At 38.6% G+C, this 27,698-nt stretch overlaps 1 protein-coding gene across 1 annotated transcript; it reads left to right on the forward strand.

Moving 5' to 3' along the window:
- Positions 1–850: 850 nt before the first annotated feature.
- LOC104126063 (ubiquitin carboxyl-terminal hydrolase 12-like) lies at positions 851–27,698 on the forward strand. Its single transcript, XM_035894048.1, has 9 exons — positions 851–931; positions 9,515–9,595; positions 13,814–14,027; positions 15,033–15,259; positions 16,492–16,568; positions 17,444–17,527; positions 18,162–18,359; positions 20,368–20,446; positions 25,584–27,698. The coding sequence occupies exons 1-9, from the start codon at positions 866–868 to the stop codon at positions 25,683–25,685; spliced, it is 1,128 nt and encodes a 375-aa protein (XP_035749941.1). The 5' UTR covers positions 851–865; the 3' UTR covers positions 25,686–27,698.

Below are 27,698 nucleotides of genomic sequence, written 5' to 3' on the forward strand. Positions count from 1 at the left end.
AGATTGTCTATAAACTTTTTAAGTTTTCATGACTTCACTGCCCCTGGGAAAATGAGAGATCCTAACTGCGTTGTGCCATGGAGTACTGAGGAAACTGTGCACAGTATATGGTTCATTAGTTGAAACTAGATATTAATTATGCTAGAGGACCTCTACTACAGAGTTGTTTCAATTTAAAAATGAGGTATGAATACCTGGGAAAAGATGTTAAAATAGCAGAGTGTAGACAGTTCGAGAGGTGCTCTATATTGTTTTGTTCTTTAATCAGGATTTAGAGCAAATGCTTTTAATACGTTGAATTCCTATGTATTTGTATGCACATCACTTGGCATCTTGTTCCTATTAAAAAATAAATGGCTTTCAGCATTTGCTCTTACAGATGTCAATTTGGGAGATTCCTAGGCTTGTTGCCACAGTAAAGGGCTGCACTGTAGATCCTTGTGTTTTGTTTCTTATGTCGTATTTTCGATTTTCAGCTCCTTTCCTAGTGACTTATCCACTTAACCTCTCGTGCACTGAGTTGTGAATATATACACATTCAGATGCATTGATGGGCCCTGCATCTGAATTTTACTGCCATACCTCTGTGCCTGTTTAACCTATACATGTGTAATGTCCAAAGTTACAACCTATTCATAAATCTGTAGTGTTATATTTTGCCATTTCCTCACTTTTTACTGTATTGTTCCTCCACTGTTTGATGTGTGAAGGTCGTGATAAAATCCTACTACCAGCTCACAAAAGAACAATGCTGGTAAACTGGTATACTGGGCCTTGTGTACACCTGTAGATCTGTTTGTGTTTGCTTTTTTAGAGGGCCCCAAAGCTGCAAAATACCTGAGAGCCTAGCAAGACATCTGCTCTTATGTGTGTGACAAGGTCACTTGAGGGAAACCCAGGGTCAGGAGAAATCTTGCAAAGCTCTTCTCAGGTGAACACTTTGGGAGTCTCGGACACGGTGGCAGAGAAGGGGGAAATGGGTTGCTTACAGCACCACATTATGGAGGTTGAGACTCTAAGCCGTAGTTTCTGTACTTCCTACCCTTAATCCAGCATCCTTTCCGTACGTTCTTTTTACTGGAGCCTAGCTTTACTATCTAATTTTAAAGAGCATAAAGTTACAGAATTTCACAAGCGTCTATGACTTGCTTTGTAAGCGAGACACAGATCCCACGGACCTTGCAAGACCAGCTCCTAATTGAATAAACATGTACGTGAAACAGTTTACAAAGCATTCTGTATTAATTTATTTAAAGGCACTCTAATTAAGACGTCAGGTTTTAAATGCTTCATAGTAGTAAACTTATCTGGAAATACAGCATTTTCTAATTTCACTGTGGTCTCCATGAAACCAGCAGTAGCCAGCGTGCTCTGTAAGCTTCGCTCCCTATGGAAGAGAGGGCAAAGCCAGCCTCTGCTGTGTGCGCCGAGCGGTTGTGCAGGTTAAAAAGATTCTGTAGTATTTGGAAGCGCGGAGTCCTGGCAATTCTGCGACGCTGTTGTACCTGTTCCTTTCAAGATTATCGGTTTGTTTTGCCTGCATAAGCGCGCTAAGTGCTGGAATCCAAAGTTCAATTTACTGTAATTTGTTATGCCTAGAACAGCAGCCTTCCTGGATGCATGAAAAGGGATCATTTCAAAACCGAAATCATAGTGAGTGAGAGCTGAGCTGCCAACTCTCTTTATCTGACTTCAGTGCTACACAACCAAGGAGTTTTAAAAGATGGGGAAGCAACATCTAATTCTGTGTTTAGAAAATCATGACAGTATGTTCTGTAAACTTCCAGAAATGCAACCCCAGTTCTGCTCCTTTCTGCACTCCCCCACATGGTAATTTTAATAGCCCTGACACTGGAACTATTATCATGGTTAATACAGCGAAGTAAGTGCAGGCAGACTTCATTAAATGCATCATCTCACTCTGATTTCTTTCCTGAAAGGTCTTAAGTAGCTCTGGCTTGGCCTACTTGTTCTTTTTCTCCCGTTTTGTATTTGTTTTGTTTGCTCATTCTTTAAAAATCACCCTTCAGTCATGCAGTATATTTAACCAGCTTTTCTAGTCTTGAGGGCTGCATGGTGGTGACCCTTGGAGCCTTTCTGCCCAAACTGAAAGCTGCTTCCCAGCTTTTTTCAAATGCTAAATCTTATCCTACTCTAATTTGTTAAAGAGTCAAATGAATAATTAGAGACTTCAGCAAGACCTGCATACCAGATGTGTGCTGGACACTGAAATACCTCCTAGATATCTTTTCCTTTTTTGCCCCTTTTTAAGGGAAATGTCATTTGCAGACAGGTGCATGCCGTGGTGGGAATAAGCTGGTTCCAATCCAAAAGCTGAGTTGGTGTGGTATTGAGCCCAAGCTAACATATCATAAGGGATTTTTATTTCAACAGGCTGTTATACCAACCATGCTATGCAGCTTCTGAGTATGCACACAGCCATAATGGAAGTTTAGAGAGATCCTAAGTTGCAATGCTTTAATTACTTCATTTGAACTGAAATGATACTAATTGCAGTGGGGGAAGGATAAAAGGCTTGTGTAAAAAGCATATAATGTGGAAATTAATATTTTGCACTGAGCTAAAAAATAGTAATTTATCCTTGAAGAAAGGCTGTATCTTCAGATTCCCATGGACTCTCTGGCGAGTGTTTTAAATTAGCTGATTCCTTCTAGCTCGTTAAAGGTAATCTGGTGATTAAACTAGTCTTGTGTGTGTTTTAGATAGGGCTAAAGCAGCTGAAGTGTATAGGCAAGCATGGGAAACTACAGTTTAAACATTATACAATGTACGGACAGGAATTTTTCTGGAACTTCAGGAGCAGTAGTACGTATATGTACAGATTTTAAGAGTTCTCATCTGAAAAATCTCCTGCTGTCTACAAATGAACTGTAAATGGAGCATCTAAAATGGTGGAGCGCCCCAAAACAAGCGCAGCAATGACTTACTTGGACTTCTTGTAGACTTTGTCAAGATCATTAATATTAAAAAAAGAAACAAACTGCAAGTTTGTGGTTGAATTTTTTGAAAATATGAGACAGGCTTCAGGGTTCTAGTTACTTCTTTGTACTTTAAGCAGCTGCTTCATCCTTGTTAGCATTTCAAAAACCCCCGTAGCATTTGTTCGATAAGTGTACTGTCTGTTTAGGTATCTCTAAATTTCCGTGTCCTTCTAAGAAATCAGACAAATCCTTAGTATTTTGTCCCATTAGGTTGAACTAGTAATGAATGGTTATAGAATGGTTACGAATCCATTGACAATCTGCTGTTGCATGGATTTTCCAGTGTAATTTCAAAACCATTCTATAATTAGAGCACGTTGGAAACGCTGCGTGCGCTGTAGCCACCTTTAATAATCATTTTTATGGTTATATTTTTTTGTATCTTCACTTAGCATCCCTCCTCTTTCACCATAGTTTCTTGTTTTCTTAGTGTACTTCTTTCTCTCTTCCAGCCTATCCCGTAAATGTGCCATGCATCTACCTCCACAGTTCAGAAAATACACCCAGTTGCTAATAGCTAGCAGATTGCACTAATGTGAGACACTCCACCATTCAGTCAAAGCAGATGTGAAGCCAGCACCCTCCGAAATGTGCGGGACAGCTGCCGGAGCCCGCCTTGTGTTCTGTCTTCATCCTTGATAGAAATGCAGTTTAGCAACAGTAAATGCCCTGCGTCACTTCCCCAGATCTCAAGGCTGCTGCAAAGAGGACAGTGGGATCTTCCCACTCGTAACCTCTTTCCATCGTCCTTTGTGGGTATCCCCCCCTCGTTTCATAGCTTCAGTGCCTCTCTGCTCACCGTTTGCTCAAGCAGCAGTACAGCATTGACCTGATTATTTTTGACAGGAGCTCTGACTAACAGCAAGGGTACTGACCCAGTGTGGCGCTGATTTTGATCCTTTTCTTACTGAAGCTAGAGCAGCAGCTGCTTCACGCTCATAAGGTCTGCTTGCATGCTTATCAGGATTGTACAACATTGCTTTTATAACCATTCCCACGTCTGCAAAGTTACCTTCGTAGCAGCAAAAAGTAGATACTTATAAATGGAAGTGTGAATTCCTTTGAAGTGCCAAAGTGTTAGTTCAGGATAAAAAATTTTGACTGGTAATGTTGGTTAGTCTGTAATAATAATCCACTTCTTCTCAGCCAAGTTCTGCGGAGGATTGGGATTTTACTGAAACTTAGTAAAATTCATAGTACTAAAAAGGGAAAAAGTTATAACTTGAAGCAAGAACCGTGTGGATGCTGGACACGTGGATTTCTGTCATCAGTTGACAGTAGCTCATGTTCTGAGCTATGTAGTTGTTATTAATCACTCCCAGCTTTCTTCTGTTCATCGATAGCTTCAGAAGAACTCTTCAGCTCTGGGCCTTACTGTAATTTCTACTGCAACGCTACTTGTATATAGTGAATAGAAAAGCGTTGACTTTTCTTCATCTTCCAACAATGATTTCTTATTATTCTTGTCAGATAAGTGAATGCAATCTATAAGCCATATGTCTATAAGAGTAATTACAAGTTTAAGGCCACGGAAGTATTTAAGCCCCTGCAAACTGTTGATACATTTCCAGTTTCTGAAATCAATTAAATCCAGACCAGGCAAATACTCATTTTCTTTGCAGGAAGAGTTGCAAAGTGTTTGTAGAGCTTAGAAGAGCTTATAATAGCTTATAATGCCTAAGCATACTTCCTTCTTACATCATTTTGGTGGTGCAATGAGTTAGCAGTGTAATCTGGCTAAGAAATAGAAGTCTACTATTTTTTCCACTTGCATCATGTACTGAACTGGAAACAAATTTTTAAGACTTCTCTACTGATCAAAAAGGACTCACAGCTTACAAGTTGGAAGACTTGATAGATCTCTCATCTGGTTTTGATGGGTTATTCAGTTAAAACTTCAGCTGTACTGTGCGATCACTTCATCTGCGATGTCTTGCTTAAACACCTACCTCAGGTAGGAGGTTTTGAAACGGGTCTTTTCACATCCCTTTTTACTTTCCCATCCCTTCCTGCTTTACAACACTGAGCAAAGCCTGCCTTAGAGACCTTCTGGCGTTCTTTGGGTAAATATTAGTTTTACTCAATACTGTCTTCCCTATCTCTCGTACATATCTAATGTTGGTGTGGTGTCTTCACTGAGTTGGCATGAAAAATGGAGAAACACTTGAATATTAACAATTCCCTGTGCTTTTGTTTGATACTTTGAAATTCAGTATATGGGATTTTTTTTTTTTTAAGAGTGTTCTTTGTCTTTTCTGATGGGAATTAGTGAGCACAAGTGTTCTTGGATAGGTCCCCTTTTTAATTAGCTACTATGCATAAAGTAAAATCACTGCAGCTATGACAGAAAATACTCTTGGTCTGTTGGGGTCGTCTTGGCCAGTGTTAGCTGTGTCTATTATTCTGAACTGTTAAAATGGTGATAGTTCAGGTGGGCCAGGTGGCTTTCCATGGTTTTTATTTGACTAATAGTGCCGGAACTGCGGAAACCCACTGAGCTGGGCTCGCTCCCTCTCTGGATTCAAAGTCAGTTCTGCTAGCGGGGGTGTGAACGGAATAGGGGAGCTCTTGAAAAGTGCAACCAACCTCCGAGACATCATTTTAAGTCACAGTAACTTCTAGAAAATTACAAATCCTGATTAGAAGTTGCTGAAACTTTAGTTGTCACCTCCCCCACCAATATGGAAGTGTTAAATTTGCATCTCTCCAAGAGTCTAATTATGTAAGTAAACCAGTATTACCACTTTAGTTAAACTAGGGGGATGTTTTCCTCGTCAGATAATTATGTGTTGACTATATAAATCTGTGTTTTGCTCCTGCTCACAGAGCTATGTGCAGAAAGTTTTATCATCTCTTCCTGAACCGCAGGAACAGAGCAGTTCCTTGAGAGCATTTCCCTGGACCTCCTGGAAGTCTCAAGGATGTACTTCAGGGTTTTTATAAGGTGTATTTATTTGTCTGGCACTAGCAATCAGGAGTCAATTCTAATTTCATGCCTTAAGCTTTCTATTTAGCTGTATTTTAGTGTACACGATTTGCTTAGTTTTTATATCCTGGGGTGTATTAAGAGGAGTGTGGCCAGCAGGTCGAGGGAGGTTCTCCTCCCCTTCTACTCTGCCCTGGTGAGACCCCACCTGGAGTACTGTGTCCAGTTCTGGGCTCCCCAGTTCAAGAAAGATGAGGAACTCCTATTAAGAGTCCAGAGGAGGGCAACTAGGATGATAAAGGGACTGGAGCATCTCCCCGAGGAGGAAAGGCTGAGAGAGTTGGGCTTGTTCAGCCTGAAGAAGCGAAGACTGAGAGGGGACCTCATCAACACGTACAAGTATCTTAAGGGCGGAAGTCACGAGGATGGAAGCAGTCTGTTTGCAGTGGTGTCCAGCGACAGGACTAGGGACAACGGGTGCAAACTGAAACATAAGAGGTTTCAGTTGAATATGAGGAAAAACTTCTTTACTCGGAGGGTGACAGAGCACTGGAACAGGCTGCCCAGGGAGGTTGTGGAGTCTCCTTCTCTGGAGATATTCAAAGCCCGCCTGGATGAAGTCCTGTGTAGATTGCTTTAGGAGAGCCTGCTCTAGCAGGGGGGTTGGACTAGATGATCTCCCGAGGTCCCTTCCAACCCTTGCCATTCTGTGATATGCCAAGCAAACTCAATTGGTATGTATTAGTGATTTTTTTTTTCCCCTGTCATTTTTTATTGCTTCCACAATGGGTGTCATAGTTTAGCAAAACAGTATTGATTTTCTTACGGTTTTAGATGTATAAAGTCCTGTAAGATGCAGAATAGTTTGTCTGTGGCACCCAATTATGAAGTGTGTATTGTTTCTTATGAGCAAATATTTGTGTGATCTGAGGCAGAAGTATTTGTCCAGATAGAAATAATCTTTTAGCGGGGGTGGGAAAATGTGTATAACACCTATCAGTCTGAAAACAAAGCTGCTTATTAGGCTTCATTACAGCAAGACGTGGTTCATGCTGCACTAGATTTGATCTCCAGTTGGTTAATTTGCTGTTTGCAAATGTAGTTATAAAGATCATGGATTGTGGGTAGCTGAACGTTGACTCCAGTTATGCAGCCTTACTCACAGATATGCCACGTATTTCCATCCTGATACGTGACCACGGCCAATTTGTGTTATCACCATAAAGTGCAAAAAAAAAGACTTATTGCCTTGTGTTAGTGTAGTTCCCTGGGCATTGACTCCCATGATAAATCTGCCCCTGCAGTTAACTTGCCCAAATTTACAAAGTTTGGGCAGTAGATACAAGGAAGCTCTTGAAAAAAAGGCATGTGTAACCTGTTAGATTAAATGGGTAGGTACGTGTGGAATACGGGTTGATGGTTTAGTTGAAGTGCAACACTGGTTTATGGTAGGTTATTAAATTCTTTATAGCATGCTTTTGTTAAAAATTACAGTTCTTATGCTTTCATTTCTTTGTTCAGAAGTTTATTCCATATGTTGCTTTACAGACTGGAGTGTTCAGGTTGCCTACTTTCCCTAGTTCTGTAAGTTGTGGTACCTGCTTTTAGTCGTCTGTTTCTCCAGGAATTCTCTAACACAGTATCGGCGATCACGGAGGAGGCGAGAAGAGAGTTTGGAGAAATTTAAACTGAACTTCACAAGCCTGCAGATTTTACACATACCCCTTCCTTAATCTTGAAATATGCAGAATGTAAGAGTAAAGGAACCTCACTTAGCAGTCAACTCTGATTTCAAGACTGAAAATTTTTCAAAACCACCATCACCTCTTCTTGTACATTTACGTAGCACGTAGGTTATCATCTCCTGTTACGCTATTGCCCAAAGTCACAGTGTTGATTGGAACAGTATGAAGAGCTGAAGTAGCGTTCGGAGAGAGCTGGGTCAGCAGTTCTTCCTCGCAGGTAGCGGTTCTTATGTCTAGGTTTGGGGTTTTGGGGGGGGGAGAGTGGAGGGGAAAAAGAGGTGCTTGGAAAGTAGGGAAACAAATGAGAGGAGCTGCCTGAACTGGCACTGATGCCTCAGAAGATTTCTGTGTAATTGCTGCTTGCGAAGAGTCTTGCTTGTAAATCTGTCAGCACCTCATGAATGTTTTTGTTTTCTATAGTACCCAATTCTGAGCCTTCCTCATTTTCTGCCTTTTTTGATACAAGTAATTCACTGTAAGTCTGATGTGAGAGATCCAACCACAGAGTTTCCATTCCTTCTGTTAAATGAAATTATTTCTTGGTTTCTTTCCTGTTTCTTAGAAAATTCTTAATTATTTCTTTGTTAAAGGCAATCTGGATGGAGCTGTCTATACAGTCTCTACTTGTCTGTGGTTTATATTAATAGCAGAATCCTAATGGAAATGACTGAAATATTTGCTCAGCAATTAAAAAACAATACTAGCTTCAGGGAAATAGGTGAATTTAATTTTTGTTTGCTTAGTGCTTTTCTTGAGGTGTTTTAAGATGGCTTACCTGTGCAGAAGGATTTCTGTTTACTCTTTGCAGAAGGTTTTAGGTGGCGTGACTTGGATGTTTAAAACAGAAGTCAAGAATCCAAATTCTGCATTGAAGGATGGTGACTCCTTAGATAACAGCACAGGTGCAGCTAAGGACGTATGAGGGAAGGTACCAAATCCCAAGTGGGAGCTCAGCTATAGGGTATTGGTGGATTAAAAAAAAAAAAGGGAATAAAGGGATGAATTAACGACTTCGAATTTGGACAAAGTTAAACTAAAATGTTGGTATGCTTTAGTTCTTGTTCTAGGTGGCAAATAAGACCATATGGATGTGTAGTGGTATTTTTCAGTTGAATCTAAAATAGTAAGTTCTATCCTCATTATATTGCTGGAGACTCAAGGATCTATCAAAATGCACTGCCAGCTTCATACATCATCCTTAAATTAAGGGTAGCAAAGCCAAAGCACTTTTAGGTGATCTGAGTTTGAGGAATGTGTGATAATGATTCTTCTCATTCTTTTTGGTTTTTGTACTTACGCTCTGCTTGTCCATAGTACTTCCCAGAAATGAAGTTAGAAAATTGTAGTATTGCTAATGTGTTGGCAAAGGCAAGATTTTATTTTCATGGGATTTGTAGCCGGTATGGTTTCTGTCCTCTGGGTTTAGAAGTTCTCTGTGTGTTATATAGTTTGTTTATTTTTACTATGCATTCTTGACTAAATTGAAATTGGTGTTTCTAGGTCATTGTGACGAATCTGAAGTCTTCAGTGAGAAGAAATTTCTCGTTGTTAATTTTCAAATAAATTCAAATGCAAAAAAACCCCTTCTGTTAGATCAGGTAACTCTAACTCTGGCTGAAGAGGCTGAGTTTTGAAGTGAAACCGTGGTACCTTTTACAATAATAAAGCAAGATATTGATTTCATTTTGAAGAACATAGGAAAAACGAGATGCCAATTCTCAATGGAAGTAACTTGTTTTCTTAGCTGCTTTGTTTTTATAGGAGCAGTACAAATTCTGTTGGTTTTTTTTTTTTCTAGGAAGTTGTTTTTTCTCTAACATATATGTACTGTTTCTTTGTAGGGCGCCAATGCCTCTGCTTTGGAGAAAGAGATTGGTCCTGAACAGTTCCCTGTGAATGAGCATTATTTTGGCTTGGTCAATGTAAGTGAATTTTCTGTGACTGAAATGTTTTTTTTTATTTTTAATTCATATCCTAATTTTCAATTTAATGGGAATCTCTGTTAAAAATTTATCTGTGAGCACTTCTAACTTAAATTGGGACTCTGCATAGACGCTGCAACCTGCAATATGGTGCTATGCCTTGTTATTAACTGAGATAGAAATTTCATCTTAAATACAGAAAAATAAGTATGTTTATAATAAAGTCTTAGAGAGAAACCTTCCTACTTGGGTATGTCCCTAATTATAGGATTTTAATAATTAGCTGGGAAGGACATTAACTAATAAAGTGTGCATTGCTCATATGCTCTTCTAGAGGAGAGAGAGTCGATTTTACACTGATGCTGCGGTGTATGGGAGCCTTGAGGTTTTAAAATGCAAATGTGTAACTTTTCTAAAAACATACTACTCGTGGGATTAGTGGAAGTTCGTCTATGCGAGGACATAGCCAGGAGATGAATGACATTGGCTTGGTTGATAATTTTCTTACATGTAGTGATACTCCCTTTTTTATTTTTTGACAGCTTTGTGTAACAGTGAATCCTAATAAAAAGCTGTATTTTTTGTATCTGTCGGTTTGTATAGCTCTGACTTGACTGGGATCTGTTGGGCAATAAGAATTGTCTACCTAAATTAACAGTGGAGAGAATGGAGCACTGTTGTTGATCTCACCAGTGCTTCTGGAGGAGAAAGGCAGCTGTTGGTGCCTGTGACATTTTTTACCAACGAATATAGGAAGCTAATGAATAGAAACAGTGGTTCTGGGGCGTCATATTTATGATGTGAAAATACAATTTTGGCAAAACTGATGAGAAACATAAGCATGCTTGTGTTTGCTGGTCATCTAGGTACATTTCATTGAAAACTGAAAGATGGTCTGTCTTTTGACATACCAAATAAGGTTAACACAGCTACTAAAGTCTTATTTGTTGCAGCTCGTTATAAACTCATTTGATTGACTTCTGTGTGGGTTTCCAGCAGTTTGTGTTCTCAGACACCAAACTATCTAAACACGTTGAGTTATATTCCTTAAGTATGGTGTTAATGGCCATTCCAAAGCTGCTGAGGTTTGTACCGTAATGAGAAAAATGGGAGGCATCTCCAATTGTAATATAAATAGCAGAGCGATGAACAGTGTGAAGAGGAAAAATAGCATTCTAAAAATAACCAGAATTATTATAACCGCATCCATTCTCTGTTTTGAAGGACAAAATATGACTAATACTGTTGTGCTTTATTCCTCGCAACCAAGTTTCTTTAGGATGATCGTTTTCATGCGGCTATTTTGCAGAGCTTTTTCCTAAGTTATTTCTAGGTTTTTCATGATTTGCAGTTCATTGGTGCACTTTAAAAGAGGGCAGCTGCATGGCTTCAGCATCAATATTAGTAAATGTGTGGGTGCGCTGTGAATAAATTGTTGAACTCATGAACAATGGGAAGCTTTAATTTTTTTTTTTTTTTTTTTTAAAGTAATTATTTTCTCTCTGGATCAGTGAGCCAAGGCAGCTTTGCCTGTAAACTATTCCTAACGGCACTGCAGAGTACCCGGCAGAAGGGTCTGACTGCTCCTTCTGACAGCCTGTTAAAATAGATTGCACGTAACGTTGAACTGAAGTTCGAGAGGAAGGAAACAATGCTTTCATTCTAGAATTTAATCTCGGTTTTTGTTTTAAAAAGCTTCTCTCAAAATAAGCCTTCAAACTTTATTTTTACATTGAAAGTGTAAAATTTTGCAAGGAAGTTAGGTAATGCTGACTCTAAATATGGTCAGTTTTAAGCAAAACCCCCTACATTGTGGCATCTATTTCAAGCATGCATTTATACCAGAGAAACCATGACAAAAAGATTTTAAAGCCTACATGTTTGTACCTGGTTTTCCTTTGTGGTTTAGGTCATGTTAGACTTTTTACACTACTTGTGTATTTGATCTGTGCATGTGGGTCCAGGTTTGGAAATATTCAGCAGCCCACTGAGAACTGCCTTGCCAACCTGGTTTTGGGGGTTAGAGCCCTCTTTTATTTTTCCTTTTTTCTTTCCCCCCCCAGGCAGAATTTCTAGCAGAGTTAAGGTCATGATTGGAAAGATCTGACTACTTTGCACTTCTAAATGCAAACCAGTTGCAGTTTAAATGTGTGACACTGCTATGTAATACTGTTTGTTTAGGGAGAACTCTCTCTAATACAGAGAAGGCTAGATCAATAATTGAGATATTCAGAAGTTTCCCAAGGCTCTGAATTGCTCAAAGTTGGAAGGATTTTATTCTAATATGAAAAAAAAAAGTTAGAATTGCTGAAATAAAATACATCATACGGTCTTTTTGTAAAATACTTGGCATAAACTTGGCATAAAGTACTTGGCGTAAAACATCTAAAACGCTAGTGTGCAAGGTATGATTTCAGGAATAAAAGTTCTTCCACATTACTTTATGTGAAGGTGGTAGCAAACAAAGTAAGTTGAAATGCTATTTAGAAGGACATTTTTATAAACCTAAAGCATGCCATAAAGTGAATTTTTCACCGTATCACTTTGACTACTGTAAAGCATCTTGCATCTTACTATCGGGAATCTTTAAAGCCATTTGGATGGAATTTTAATTCTTTAACTCCTTTAACTCTTCCATTTAGTTTGGTTCTAATAATTTCTCTCTGTCTGGGTAGCATCAAAGCAGGACATATATGACCAGTTGACTTCATGCTTTTTGACATGATTTCTCCATGAATGCAGTCCTGAAATCTCATTAACTACTTTGTAAATTTTTTTGACTTTAAGATGCACCATGACCTTTCTTTTTTTTTTTTTTTTTTTTTTTTTTTAACATGGCTAATTTCTAGTTCTTTCTGTCTCTTAATTTTCTGGGATTATTACAGACAAATATATTAGATACTTCATCTGAAAACAATAATGTTTAATCTGACTTTTGGTCGTTGTCTTACCTATTTTGTCTTGTAAGCAAATTTAGTTAGCATGATGCTTATTTGTTTTCTTCATGTCAGTACATTTTAACTGTTGTTCTATATTGTTTGCAGGTGGTTTAAATGACTGTTAATGTAACTAATGCTGTAGCCTTTTTAGCTGTATGAATTAAACTGTTAATTTTCTGTTTCAGTCAGCAAACTGATTATTAACTTGTAATCATTCTGCTACAGTAATCGCACCAAATTTTGGTGAACAGTAGTGGCCATATTCTCTCAGTGCCACTTAAGAAAATAGTCTGTGTTAGTTGGATTTGTATGCTCATTTTGTTTATTTAAAATATTTTGCTGTCCATGCTCTTGAGATGCAGAATCTCATTACCAGAATATTGGGGACTGGCAAACCCAGAATTTGTTTCACTATTTTGAAGCAACAGCATTTTACAGTATAGTTGCACAGTAAATTGCAAAGAAATAACTTAAAAAAAACCCCAACAAACAACCAACCACCATTTCTTGTGGATGGTATGCTAGTATCTCAATGGTCTGAGTGTTTCTTCTTGTTAAGCAATGTGGAACACTGCCTCTGGAAGCTGTTATTGCTGTCCTCCTTTCTCTAAAATGACACTGCCTTCAGATATGAGAGATGTAAAACAGCTGCTCTTTGAATCTGCCTGCATCATGTACTTCCCATAATACTTCATTATAAACAGGAAATATTTAACATATACCTTGCTCACTGTCTCTAAAAAGGACTTTGCGTATCTGACACAGGCAAATCTAACAGGAATTCATGCATTGAGCTCTTGTTACTATAATACAGTTGAGACGCAGCAATGCTGACAGATGCTGTCTCTTCCTTTTTCTGTTTTCTTGTCCCTCTGTTCTGCGGTATCGTTGGCACCCCTCCGCATCAGTATTGGCAGGATCCCCCCTATCAGGATTAGTAGCATGCTGTGTCTCCAGGAGTTTTGATTTTGTGATGAGCCCTCAATTGGATTTTATTTTTTTTGTCAATGGTTTTCTGCCTTTTTTTTTTGTGCATGTGTGCCCGGTATCACTGTGACTGTTGTCTTCTCTTCCTTTTCTTGCGGTTACCAGCCATGATGATACAAGGATGAGTCTTTTACACCATGCCTACTAGTATTCCCCCAATAAATGACCTCTGACAGACGACTTTTCCATTTTCAGTATGTGACATTCTTAATGAGCAACCTCTTTCTTTTATTACTTTTTTAACAGACCTAATATGAAAACGTTTGTTTTCCTTCTGTTCTGTTTTAACCAGTTCGGCAATACCTGCTACTGCAACTCAGTCTTACAGGCACTTTATTTTTGTCGTCCATTTCGGGAAAAAGTTTTGGCATACAAAGTGCAGCCTCGAAAGAAGGAAAGCCTCCTGACATGCCTCTCTGATCTCTTCAACAGTATTGCTACGCAAAAGAAGAAGGTGGGAGTCATCCCACCCAAGAAATTTATTTCCCGATTGAGGAAAGAAAATGGTAAATGAATAAATGACATTTTTATGCAGATTTTAAGCATTGGAGGTTTAAACATACAAAAGATAAAAACAACTTCCTTTTTAAGTGAGTCCAAATTGTCAAGTTTTAACAGCTTTCTGGAATATTTTTGCTCTCCTGTTTGTGGTGTGAATTTCACCACCTCTGTAGCATGGGAACAGAGTTTATATCAGAACTGTGCCGTGTCCTAAGAGGATTATCAAGATATCTTTGTTTCTGTACTTGCTTAGAGCAAGTACAGAGCATGTACGCAAGTCTCAGTACTCCAGTTATTCCACGTTGGCATCATGGTCTGTAGAGGTCTGTTGCAAGTCAGCACGCTTTGGGTCGTGGCTAGAAATTGTCATGGGCTGAACAGACCTCGTGGAGTTGGTCAAAGTTAAAGTCTCTAAGAAAACTTAACCACCCTTAGCCTGCTTCCTCACATTTTTGGTAGGATAAATTCCTTATGATAACTAGTGGTTATTTCCCAGGGCCACTTTGTGAGGAAGAGTTCTCTATGTTGATTTATCAGCTCCTTGAACTTGAAAAGACAGCAAACTTCTACTAAGGGATTTTTGCCCCTTGGTGCTGGACTTAATGAACTAATGGCTGAAGGCAACACGGCTGAATTTCTGTATTTATCTCCCTCCCCAAAGAAAAAAAACCCAACCCTCCTCCTCTGCCCCCTGCTTCCCCCCCGCTCCCCCCCCAAAAAAAACCCCAATGATGTTTTTATTCAGTTCCGAGAAATGCCCAGACTAAGTTTCCTTCATGTTATTTTTTCAGCCACCTATTTCTTGCAACCTGAGGAATAGGTGCGTGTAACCTAATATCCCTTGCAAGAACAACAAAGTACAATTCTTCAAAGACTCTTAACAGTGTAACGCACAATTGTATAATAGGGTAGAGAAGGGGGAAGGGCATGCACTGATTGCTAAAAGCATAGTAACTTGATATTATGAAGTATCTGTATTTTTTCATTCTCCTTGATCTCTTCCTTTCCAGAATTATTTGATAATTATATGCAGCAGGATGCACATGAATTCCTAAACTACCTACTTAACACTATTGCTGACTTACTACAAGAAGAGAAAAAGCAAGAGAAGCAGAATGGCAAACTCCAAAATGGCAGCATTGAGAGTGAAGGAGGAGACAAGACTGATCTGACGTGGGTCCATGAAATCTTCCAAGGAACACTAACCAATGAAACCAGATGTCTTAACTGTGAGGCTGTACGTTTAAAACAAAACAAAACCTCTTAGATTTTTCACAGGTCCTGGATCATTTTTCCCTAATACTAAGCACACTTTTTCATTTATTAGGATAGATGAAATTGCACTCTCTCTATTAAAATATGGAGCATAGCCTATTTTTTGACTGTATCACCTCTATGTTCAAACCAATACTCATTAAGGTATGTTTCTCAGAAAAAGCATAGTGTTTTTTCTGTTCCTCCTCCCTGTTTCCATCGAGGCAGTCTGCACCTGGCTGATATAAGCTGCCTTTTTGTCTTCGTGTTATTTCCTGTGTCAGTGATTGATAGTTTATGTTGTGTTTTTACATGAGAGTTGCTCGCTATTTATTTAACTCTGGCATTAACTGAAGTTCTTGAACTAGAAGTCTGTGCTTCTTGGTGCAGGTGCATAGCCACTCTATTTGAGAGCAAAAGAAGTGCACGAAGTCTAGAATTAGAAGAACCACACCACCTTCAGACCAGGAATTTGTAGGTAGCCATGTGCTATATCTGATTTAATGTTTCTCCAAAAAATGAAAACCCAGATGGAGAGAGAAAACAGGAGAAGTGCTTACAACTAAAATGACTGTTCTTGGCATTTTACATCTAAAATGATGGCTATATGATGAATAGAAGCTCTAATAATGGCATTAATAAGATTCTGTCTCAAGAATTTTGCAGTGAAATGTGGCTGTTCCACAAATGGAAAGATGGTTTTCCTAACTGCTAACCCATTTAATTGAAAACCCATCCGCCTGTTTCTGCGTTTCCTATAAGTATTTACTGTTAAACTCTGAAATGCAGCAGAAAGCTGTATCAGTCTACAAAGCAGAGTGGAATACGGTTAAAGCTTCTCCAGCTCTGAGAGCTCTGAGTGGTTAAAAACTTGGTTTTGCCAGTGAAGTAGAGAGATGTGTCTTGAAGCCTCAAGGGGGAGAGATGTTTTGCAAGAAAGGCTTTTGGGTTTGGTTTTTTGTGGGTTTTTTTTGCAGGGTTTGGGCTTTTTTTTTTTTTTTTTAATATTTCTCTCTGTATTGTAACAACACGTCAGATTATTTCTTCAGTTTTAGTTTACCTCAAGAAAGGGCCCCTGTGTGCGTGTGTATATATTCATTTTTTATCACAAAGGTCTCTACTTCCAGCGAGGACATTGCACCATTCCAGAAACGGTTAAAAGAAATCTGCCAGTTCTAAACTGTTACAAAATATTTCTTCTTATTTTTTTTCAAGGTTAGTAGCAAAGATGAGGACTTTCTGGATCTATCGGTTGATGTGGAACAAAATACATCAATTACACACTGTCTAAGGTAAATGAAAATATTTGTCAACGGACAAAATACCTGCCCTTGGTCAGAAGGAAAGAGCCTAGCTTAGCTGCTCTGCTGTGCAACAGTTGCAGGCTTTGACTTATGGTAAATACGTTCTGTTCAGAGTGCTGTTCACTTTATTTTTATTGTGGCTTTTTGAAGCTGCTAGTTTCTTCGTGGTTTTTTGTAGTTAATAAGTAGAATGATTTCTTAGTGGTATGTAAGACTGGTGTTCACTTTCTTTTATGGGGATTTTAATTTGTATCATATAGTCAGGTTTTATCAAAACTAAACGTGGTGTGTTTGGTTTCATAATAGATTCTTGTTTATTTTAATATTGTTACTGCATCCAGTTGTCTGGTCCTGATGTTCGTGGTCAGGGTTTGTTTGGGGTTTTTTTGCTGATAGAAATTTGCTCCATGTATTTGGCTGCCAGATCCGAGGCTTATCAGCTGCTAGGATACTGCAAGTTGCATATAGCATCTGCCTTTTTAATAGCTGATAACGGGTGTATAATTGCTAGGAGTTGAAAGATAATCCAGACTTTGGCTAGAGTCAATGGCTAACGGCTCTAGGTCTTGACATTTAATGTCTGTCACCAAAGAAGACATGGAAACAAAACACAATGACCTTATTGCTGTTCATTACCGATGGTGTTTGACTCCTGCCCTGAAAGCATGCAGTTAATACTTGAGGGTGTAATTTCCAGATTTTTCCAGCTGAACATTGATACTCCATCCCAAGACTGGGACAAATGCCCCTAAAATGTGTTTGGGAGGTATGAGCAATGTGAATAAGAGGAATTTCATCTTCTTTGTGTACTTTGGGTTTTTCCAGCACTGTTAGCTTATCTGACTTTTCTTTCATTTCCACAGAGGGTTTAGTAATACTGAAACTCTATGCAGTGAATATAAATACTATTGTGAGCAGTGCCGCAGTAAACAGGAAGCACAGAAGAGGTAAGGTTCAAATATTCAGGCTAATGTAAATGTTCTTTTAAAATGGACAGCTGTTGGAAAAATATGCCATGTGAATTCGGTAAAAACAAAACATAAGACTGTTTAGGTCTGCGTTTGGTGGGGAAGGGCGTAAGGAAAAATGGAGAGACCAAGTGTGGCAACCTTATCAGAGAGAAATGAAGAGATTAGTTTTGTATTCCTCCCAGAAGAGCTTGTATCTGGTGCTTCCAGACATTCGCATTTTCCCCAGTTAGCATTAATCAGCTTAAAGCCACTGAAAACCATCCCATCTGCTTTCCCTATGAATACTGTATACAAAAATCTTATTTCTCATCTCATACTCGGTCACAGCCAGAGCAGCAAGGCAGATTTATTCCATTTATTTCTTCCCATTGATGTGATGACAAACTGATGTTTTCAACATAGACAGTTGTCTGCATTCAAATGTGAGTTGTGTAGTTAATCTTTCAGAATAAATACTGCCTATTCGCAGTGCAATATATATGAAAAATCATTCATCGACATTTTAGATGCCTTTTAAGAAGCTTCTTCATATTGAAACTGTTCTTGAACAAAGCTTTGTTTCAGGTGATCTGCTAATACCTTGTTCTTTGTTCCTATTTTTGTGGTTCAGAATGAGAGTGAAAAAGTTGCCCATGATTCTAGCTCTGCACTTAAAAAGGTTCAAATACATGGACCAGCTGCATCGATACACCAAACTCTCCTATCGTGTAGTCTTTCCCTTGGAGCTCCGGCTCTTTAACACTTCAGGAGATGCTACAAATCCTGACAGAATGTATGACCTTGTGGCTGTAGTTGTTCACTGTGGCAGGTATGTTGGGTTTGTGCTTTCTGGACCTAAAATGCCTTTTCTTGACATTTAAAAGGAATTTTGTCATCCATATGCTGTTTTGTAACAGTACCGTGGCTGACAATATGGGAGCCTGCTAAGCAGCATCAGAGCTAGTTGTCCAAAAGTATTTCTTTTTTTAAAAAAAAAAAGTTTCGACCTTTTTTTACTACTACTTTGCTATTTTAAATTTTGCTTTCTGAGTACACAGGTTTGCTCTTTTACCAGCTTTCAAATATGGCAGCAATTCAGACAAGTTGTTCCCTTCAGCTGTAGCAAAGTAAGAGCCGTCTTTTACAAAATAAAAATAAAATAAAAACAAAAAACCCCACCCCCAACCCTACTTTCTAGGGAAGCTAAATGAAATAAAAACAAATCTTGGAAAAACACGTACTAAAATAGAATTAAGTTGCAGTTCTTATGTTGCTACTTGCTAAATCATTGAAGTTTTTTTAGAAGCTGGTGCCACCACGTGGAATAAACTGTGTACTGCTGATTTTTCAAAATACCCTTATTCTATTAATTAAATTGTTGTTGTAGACGTTTTAATTCTGTTTTTAAAAGCAAAGAGGAAAAATGTTCAAGTACTTTTAGGAAAAAAGCAGTCATGGAAGGCAAAAAATACTTACAACTGCCTTCTGGAAGTGTGAGTTTTAAATAATAAGTTATTACAGGACACAAATATTTTGAAAAATCTTTGTGAGAAGCAAGACAATATAATCAACACACTGGTATTGCATAGATGGGGTATAAATAAACGACATATATTTCTAGATGATTTCTGTTGTGGTACAGTTGTGCTTTTTTTTATTTATTTTTACCATTTTAAGATCGCATCCTATGCATTTTCTTCTGTAGATTCTTAATTTGCCATACCTATAACTACAATTACATGTTATAACAATGGTGATTAACAGTTTATATTTATTTCAATGGCTTTGCTTTTTCTTCTCAAACCTGTTGTCTTATGTGGGGCTTTTAGGAGTCCTGTGACTTTTCTGGTTTCAGTTCTTACTAGGAACTTACCAAAGGCTGAAGATAAACTATATTTTCTGAATATCTGAGTTCTCAGAACTTATTTTAAATGTTTTGCCCTTATAGTTTTACTTTTCATTTAGTTGCTCTGAACTAAGAAGTTTCATTCTGTGACAGGTTGTATGCTTCTGTTCATCAGTAATTCTGCAAGGACTAGAGAAGTATTTCCTTTTGCCTAAAGCTGATAAAAATAAAGGTTGTTTTAAAGCCTTATGTAGTTGCTAAGTAAAAAGTAAAGCTGGGGGGGGATCTTTTTTTTTTCCCACCATGTCTCTGAACTGGTTTCTCAGAATTTGAGGTTAGTAGATCAATAGCTTGTAGTTTTCCATCCATATGTATAGTTTATTCTCTCAAACCGCTGCCTTTTCAGGTAAACAATCTGCCTGCCTTTACTCTGTAGATCCATCTCCCTTTGAGTTAGGTCATTTTGTTGTCTCTTCCCTTCAAGGTAAGCGTTCAGGATACAGGCGATAGAATTGGACTGGGAAACTGCTACCGGCAAATTGGGAACAGCAGATGCGGAAAGCCTGACTGCAGTCAGCCATAGGCTAAACCACACTAAGAATTAAAAAAAAAAAATCTCCTGTGCAAATAAAGTATTTCAGACAGCCAGTGAACAGTGGTCAGAATACTCAGCTGTGGTCAATGCGACAAAACCATGATTGAAATAACTGGCTTTTAATTTTGGTTTTTTGAAAGACATGAATGACTGACTTAAAATATTTACCAAAGTGTATTTTGAATGTATTGTATTTAGCAAGTAACAAAGACAGAAATTCTAATTCAAGCAATTTGGTAAAGCCTGAGAACCTAAACAATGTTATGAGTAGTATTAGACAGTAGTAAGAGCTGGGAAATCTAGCTCTGCCAGTAATAGCTAGAGTCCTGTGGGAGAGCAGCGGTCCTGCCTTTGTAGGCGCAAGAGTAATAAGTCTTCAATCCTTTTTTCTGGCAGTGGTCCAAATCGTGGACATTATATCACCATTGTGAAGAGCCATGGCTTTTGGTTGCTGTTTGATGATGACATTGTAGAGGTAGGTATGCTTTTACATGATGAAAACAAGTGCAGACAGCATCACTCTCCAGCTCTCTTTTCATGTCTGGGATTAGCTTTGGCACCCGTGGAAGTATTTCAGCAAAACATGTGCACAGAATAATTCTGGATGTTTCAAAAGTAAACTTCAGCATTTCTGTGCAGCTCGGTTATAGAAGTAGTGCGGAGAAGGGCTGTATTGACACCTCAGGCGTGGGGTGGTGTCCACCTCTGCAGGCCACAATAGTCTTAGTCAAGCTCTGAAATGCCCTTATTTCAGCCCACCTTTTGGGCTCCTTTTCGTTGCTAACTCACTTTGTGCTAGTTGCATTTCATTGCTGCGTTTAAGAACTTGTAACCTTTTTTTGTAGGCAGTTTTCCCCAATAAATTGAAGTGTAAAAAAACTGTAAAAAAAGACTTGGGAGACTGTGGTAAAGTCCTGAGGGCATCCCAAGGTGTTTGGGCTATCGGCTGTAATGTTTAAACAGTCTGCTCGAGCAAATTTTTTCTTCACTTTTCAACTAACATATCTATAAAGACTAATATCCAAAATATTTATATACCCATGTATTTCACATAATTATTAAGCAAATATCAAACAGTAGAACAAATACCACGGTAGAACTGCTTTTTGTAAAGATGGAAATGAACCATTTGCCTCTGAGATCTCACGGTCAAGGTTAAGGCCTGATGCTAAGTGCCTAAATAGGTGCAGCAAAATCCTTGCTTGTGTTGATACAAAGACAATGTAGTACGTTCTCCTTTTTTTTAATTTTTGCTTAGCTTTAAGCATCAGGGGTGACTTTCTGGTGATCTGGATAGCTTGTATGACTATAGACAGTTGCCTTTCTCCCATTATTATAATTTGAGGGTTATTTTCCTCTGTTTCCATCACGGCCAAAGTATGTAATTGTGTTGGCTGATTTTGGAAATAGTGCTCACTTCGGTATTTTTAAATGAAAGTATTCACTGTCTTCTCTATCCAGGAGATAAACTTTATATTCTTTTAAAAGTAGATGTAGAATAACCATCTTGTTGTTCTATATTTGTTTTCCATCAGTCGCTTCTATGTTGTACCTTAGCTTTTAGGTCAAAACGGAATTTCTTTTTATCTGCAAACAGTTGGCACTTTCATAGATGTGCCAAAACACAGGTTTTAAATATGCGTTATTGGACAACAAATTCAAGGAGCTGTCACAAATAAGATAGAATATAGTTCCTCTCTCCTGGAAGGATGCTTTTTTTTCCTTTAAGTTGCTTTTCTGACTTTAATCATGGCTTTCATTTTTTTAAGTTCATCATCTTTTACAGAGTTTATCTAAAATGCTGTAAAAATAAAGCTCTTTGCTCTGAAATTTCTATTTTCTGTGTTTTCCATGGTTCTTTGAGATTTCACTGTCCTGATTAGGATTAGCAACGTAACCACGTCCTGTAGCACTCCCTCTGCCCAGCTGAGGATCTGGAAGTTTAAGATTCTTTTTCCTGCTAGTAGACTCTCCCTGGCTGGTGTTTGCGTGTGTTATTTGTTTTCTGTGAAATCTAGGCTTTGTTTTTCCTACTGGTGGAAGGCATGAAAAATTACACCTCAGAGTTTTGCACGTGAGTCATTTGAGATCGTTGGCCCTTTCTGATGAACAGTTGCTCCATGACCTGCTTTGAGACCGTAGCCTAAGGTTTCCTGCTGGCTTTGCCCTGGAGGATCTCTTCACTGTCTATTCATTGTAGCTGCTCCTGCCTTCTAAGTGTGCGATGAACACGAAGCTTACATCTCACCTCCCTCTGTCTAGGAAGTACCGCCCTTTTCTCTTTCCTGAGCTTTCTAGAACTCGCCTGGATTTCTGGCGATTCAGTGATCGAGGAGAACAGGGTGGTGGAGACTGCTCTTCCTCTGCTGATGCTACAGGCTGCTGGAAGAAGTAGCTGCAGTTTTACTCATCTCTTCTCTCTCTCTCCCCACTTAGTCATCAGCTCTTGAGAATGAGTTCCTTACTGGAGCTGTAGGCTATTCACTGAAAAAGTGAAGGAAAGCCGCAACTACTTTTGTCAGTGCCATCTGCTGCCTAAAGAGATTTAAATATCTGCTTTGAACTTGACCAAGTACTATTTTCAAACTGCTTGTGATTGGCCTTAAGGTGACACCACAGGAAATATATTGCTGCGTATGGCATTATAGAGGTTGTCCTCAAAAACGGAGCGGCAAAAAACCCTCAGAGCTCCAAATCCCCTAAAACCAGAAACTTATGCAGAATTCACATTTTGGGGCTAACCACAGGAGCCTTCTGCTCTTCAGAGACTTTTAAGAACATGAAAACAGATTTTAAAACAATTTTTTTTTTTTTTTTTTTTTAAGCTTTGGAGAGTTAACATTCTTGGTGTGAACTGGCTACACAACAAAACAGGTATTAGTCAGCAGACCTCAGAAAATGAGTCCAAAGCCCCTGTACCTGTATACAGATATTGCAACTGAAAGGGAACACAGGAGAAAGCTTTTTCCCCTTAAATACAGTTAAAAAGCCTTGTTGCATTTTTGGCAAGTGATACAAATTAGTAGCTCTGAACTGTTAATAGGAAGTAGTTTATCCTTATTACCCACTAAATGTCAGAAGTGGTGAAGTCATATTTATTTATCTATTTGGATCTGGTTGGATGGCCAACTTTCAATTAACTTGAAGATAGACAATAATCAAACATACTACAGCATATCTGAAAAGCAACTGCATCAAATCCAGGAGGCAAATCAGTCCAAATGGGATACTGTGCCAAGCAAAATTAATTGAGAAACCGGAGTAAATGATCTCTGGCTAATTTGACGTGTTGTCATTAGAGCAGCTAAGTGATACATCACAGCGTCAATGTTTATCTGAAACAGAGAGGGGAAAGTGTCCATCCAGGGAGTGCTCCAGCTTGAGAGAGGAGGGAGAATGATTGTATGTCTTTGCTTAAATACTTGTTCAGAGATTTGCAGCATTCGTTGAACGCTATGAATGGTATTCAAGAAAAGGATTTCATTTGGGGAACCAGAATAGTTGTCTGGAAACACGCAAAGGGAATTTAAGCTCAGTTAACAGGAAAAAAATCATCTTAATGCCAGCTGAGGCTGTGGAATCCTAAAGGGAGTTGTGAAACCATCAACCAGTTGTTAAACTGAAGCTGCAACTGGGTAAAACTTTGCTGTCCACAATATATGTGGTCAACGAAGGATGGGAAGAATAGAGTCTATATAATCCTCTTTCAGTTCCACTGTGTTTTCTGTGGATAGTGAAATTAAAAAAAGGAAGTCAGTTTTGCCGTGATAAAACTAAAAATATCTGTAGGATGAATTAATCCATATCAAACGTTTGAGTTGCATTCAAAATGAGTGGTGGAAATAGACTTGATTGCATGGCAAGTTAGTTGGCACTTAAAATAAAACATGTTTGAGTTGTCTGCTAAATATACTACAAGGACCGAAGAATGTTCTTTTGCTATTTTTCTGTTAAAATGTGTATCTAACAGTTTGTAGTAGATGTGATGTTAATAAATTGTGTGAAAATGCAAAAGCCCTCAGTACAGTGCTTCAGCTTCTCTGAAGTACTTGAATGAAGAAGAGAGAAAGACAAAACATCTGTTTGGGGTTTTTTTTCCCCCTATTTTTTTTTTTTTTTAAAACAGAAAGCATTTAACAAAACTATTCAAGGGAGAATTTCTGCAGCTCTGTCCTGCAGTTGATGCATCTTCTGGAAACTTACTGTGTCTGCTTTTCTTGTGCTTCAGAAAGGTTGGGAAAAGGATGGCCTAAACTTGCAGGTCTTTTGGCAGTGCCACTTAGAGAAACCAATGCTTTCGTGTTTGCTGGTGATGCTGAAGTCTGTTCAGTGAGCAATGGTTTAGCACACTGCCAGAGGGATTCTGTAGCTGAGGAGGCTCCTTCATAGAGTCATAGCGTGGTCCCTTTCTTTTAAAACGTAAGCACAAATTGGTCTCTGCAGCTCCCTCTTACGATCAAAGCAGGTGGTCAGCCCAGCACCTCTTGTGTTCTGAACATTTCTTTGCTTCCTCAACTTTATTCCTTGGGGAATAAAGGAAAACTTCAGACTAGTCTGCCTTTGGTCCTCCACAACAAATTCAGGCTGCTTCAGCCTCTCATCTCCGTGGATCCAGAGTCCTAAAGGTATCTCAAAATACTAAAACACAGCGGAGTGCTGAGTAACACGGGTCATTGGGAGTATTTTATTTCAGTGCTTTGGTCTCTACGCTTGCTCTCCACTGACTGCAGAATCAAATTCAGTAATGTGAAGCCAGTCGTTCTCAGGAGCAGGATCAAGACTGTAGAACTTGCATCTTTCAAAGCCCTTTAAAATGCCCTACAGGCCTTGCTGATTGGAGTATAAAATGAGAAACTGCTTTTCTGCGCATAGTTCATAACTTTAAATATAAGCAGACCATTTAATTCTATTAATATGGCAAATAATTTGTTTCTCTTCAAACACAAACCTTGTGATAATATACCAGTAGGCATTGTACCAGCAAATCCTAAGGAAGGAAAGCTCTCCTAAGACCAGAAGATCATAATCAGATGAGATCCACAGATTTCATGGTATAATTGCCAGCAGCACTTGCAGGACTTCTCTGTGTAAGAGATGTAAACCACATGTAAACCATGAACTTTAAAACCTGGAGTTATTTTAGCTGAATGTTAAATCTGGTCAAGATGGTCCTGCTCTACTCCCAACTGTACAAAAATCTTCTCTGCTGATCGGTGACTGCTTTTTTTTTTTCCATTTACATTACAGACTTATAGTCAGGAAAGGTAACGCCAGTCTGAATGAGAAAGCAAATATAAAAATAACGTGTATGCTTTTAGGGACGCATTTTCATGGGTCCCTTTTTTTATACTCCAGTTTAAGAGTGCACCACTTCTGAGAGGTTTGTTATTTCATCTGCATTTCCCTTTTTTCAATAGTGAACAAGGTAATAAGTGGAAAAAATATTTTGTTATATTTGGTTGGATTCAGTGATACTGAAGTATTGTTGTATTAAGACTGCGTGGCTTTCCAGCATCACCCCCAAGAAGTGAAAATAATGCTTTGTCTGGGAAAGGGATTCTTAGGGGATGGTGTTTTGACTGAGGCTAATTATAACTCTCATTAATTTTCAGAAAATTGATGCCCAGGCCATTGAAGAATTCTATGGCTTAACAACAGACATTTCCAAAAACTCGGAATCTGGATATATCCTCTTCTACCAGTCAAGAGACTAAGACAAAAGATACATGTATACGAATAAAAGAAAAAAGGGATCAAGATATGTCCAAATGGAACATATTTGTGACAGCAGAAGCAGTTCCTCATTGTTGCTGTAGGACCAGGACAGATCCAGCAGGGCGAATAAAGGTTTCCCCTGCCATTTCGTGGAGGATTAGTGCTGACTGCCGTAACAAGAAGAGCTTTTGTTCCAGTTTTCTTTCTGGGCTTTTTTTACGTGCTATCTTCCAAAATCTGTGTTACCTCTACTTGAAACCTGGCTGCTTATTTGTTCACGAACTGAAGAAGAGATTTAAAAGTAGCATTGTAGAATTTTTACCATTTAATGTTGGCCTGAGGCTATACCTTGGTTTCTACCATCGTCGTTTTTCTGTATTTTAGCAGAATGATTTCAATATTCAGTGTCAGCTGAAGGCATATTTTAGGATATGAACAGCAGCTGGTTGCTGGATATTTTTGGTGACTCAGACTTGAGAAGCAGTACAAAGCTAAGACATATTGGAAATGTCAAGTCTGTAATTTTTATAAAAAAAAAACAGACAAAAAACTCTCTGCAGCATTGTCGATTTCCCCGTTATGCATTATCTTGGGTTTAGATAACACTAACAGCACTGCTTCTTTTCGTATTTTTATTTTTACTGTTCTGTTTCTTCTTCAGAAGGTGTAGAACTTTGTCCGTGTTCAGCCTAGTCTGTTGTGCGTTTTTCTTTTGAAGCAGAAGTTTTGACTCCAAGCCGCATTGCTGCAGATTTAAGGGGAGCAGGAAAGCAGCTACCTTTTTGAAAAACACGTCTGGCAACCAGTTGCTGTAGGAAGTTTGAAGTTACAGCATTTCTTGTAGCTATTGCGTAAACCAAAAGTGCCCTCGTTCTGAAACAGGATCTGTTCAACGTTTCATTCAATACACAGTGAACTGATGCAACTAGCATTTCGAATCTATGCTAATACACAGAAACAGCACTAATTGTGAAGGGTTAACCAAGGGAAGCATTATTTATCTAACTAATCTGGTTGTTCTTAGTCTTCAAGGTGATGAATGAGTAAGAAGGAAGACAAGCCAAGCAGCCCGGACATTACCTTGCTAAGTGTTCCTCCTCATCTGTTGGTAATGTCTGTATCGATCTGGGAATCATAACACTCCCCCCTAAAAATGCTTCTGATTGTTTTACCTCTAAAGGCCTTGCTTAACAGGGGAAATTGTTAGTCTTTTGAAGACTGAAATTAAGTAATTATCCGTTACGTGTGTATATATTATAATCTCAAGGATAACTAGAAAGAAAAGACTAAGGAAGTTTGTAAGAAATCTCAGAAAATCTCCTGTAATTTTCTTTTTGGAAAGTGCTGTTGCCGTGCCAAAGCTTGTCGCAGCTGGCTCTAAACTACCAGTGGAAATGACTATTTTCCTTTCTTCATCTTGTTAGGTATCACGAGAGCTGTCCTCTGTGTGGTTGTTCCCAGCACAGCCGTTCCTGGTGTACACCCGTGACTGTTGTTCTTGAGGACATTTAACTTATGCAATTCTGTGGCTTGTACAGGATATCAAGTATTTTACCAAAATACCGTCCTCAGGAAAACAGCATTTCACAGTTTCTTGTGGTGGCTGTATGTATCTGTTTCTTCTTATCATGACCAGAAACGTAACGTTAGCAATTAACTCCTGTCTTCAAAATGCAAATTAATCATTACCATTGTATTCCAACTGGGTAACTGTCCCATTCTCCCGGCACATCTCCTCTTCCAGAAGATAAAATATGGACATTGGGTTTTTTAATTATTTTTTATTATACAGAGTACTGTCATTTTGAGAGACATATTCAATAACAAGCAAACGTTCTTGTCATCTTGTTCCTATTGTGTGAAAATTGTTCCTGGCTAAGAGTCTTCTCCCCTTGTTGGCACACAAGCTGTGAGTCCTCTCCTGGTGGCCCTACCAGAAGCCTGTCAACACTTAAGTCTTGCAAAAAAAAAAAAAAAAAGAAAAAAAATATTAAAAAAAAGAGAGCACTGAG

The sequence above is a fragment of the Egretta garzetta genome, unplaced genomic scaffold (genome assembly GCF_000687185.1).
Source record: "Egretta garzetta isolate BGI_Z169 unplaced genomic scaffold, ASM68718v1 scaffold595, whole genome shotgun sequence".
Taxonomy (NCBI): domain Eukaryota; kingdom Metazoa; phylum Chordata; class Aves; order Pelecaniformes; family Ardeidae; genus Egretta; species Egretta garzetta.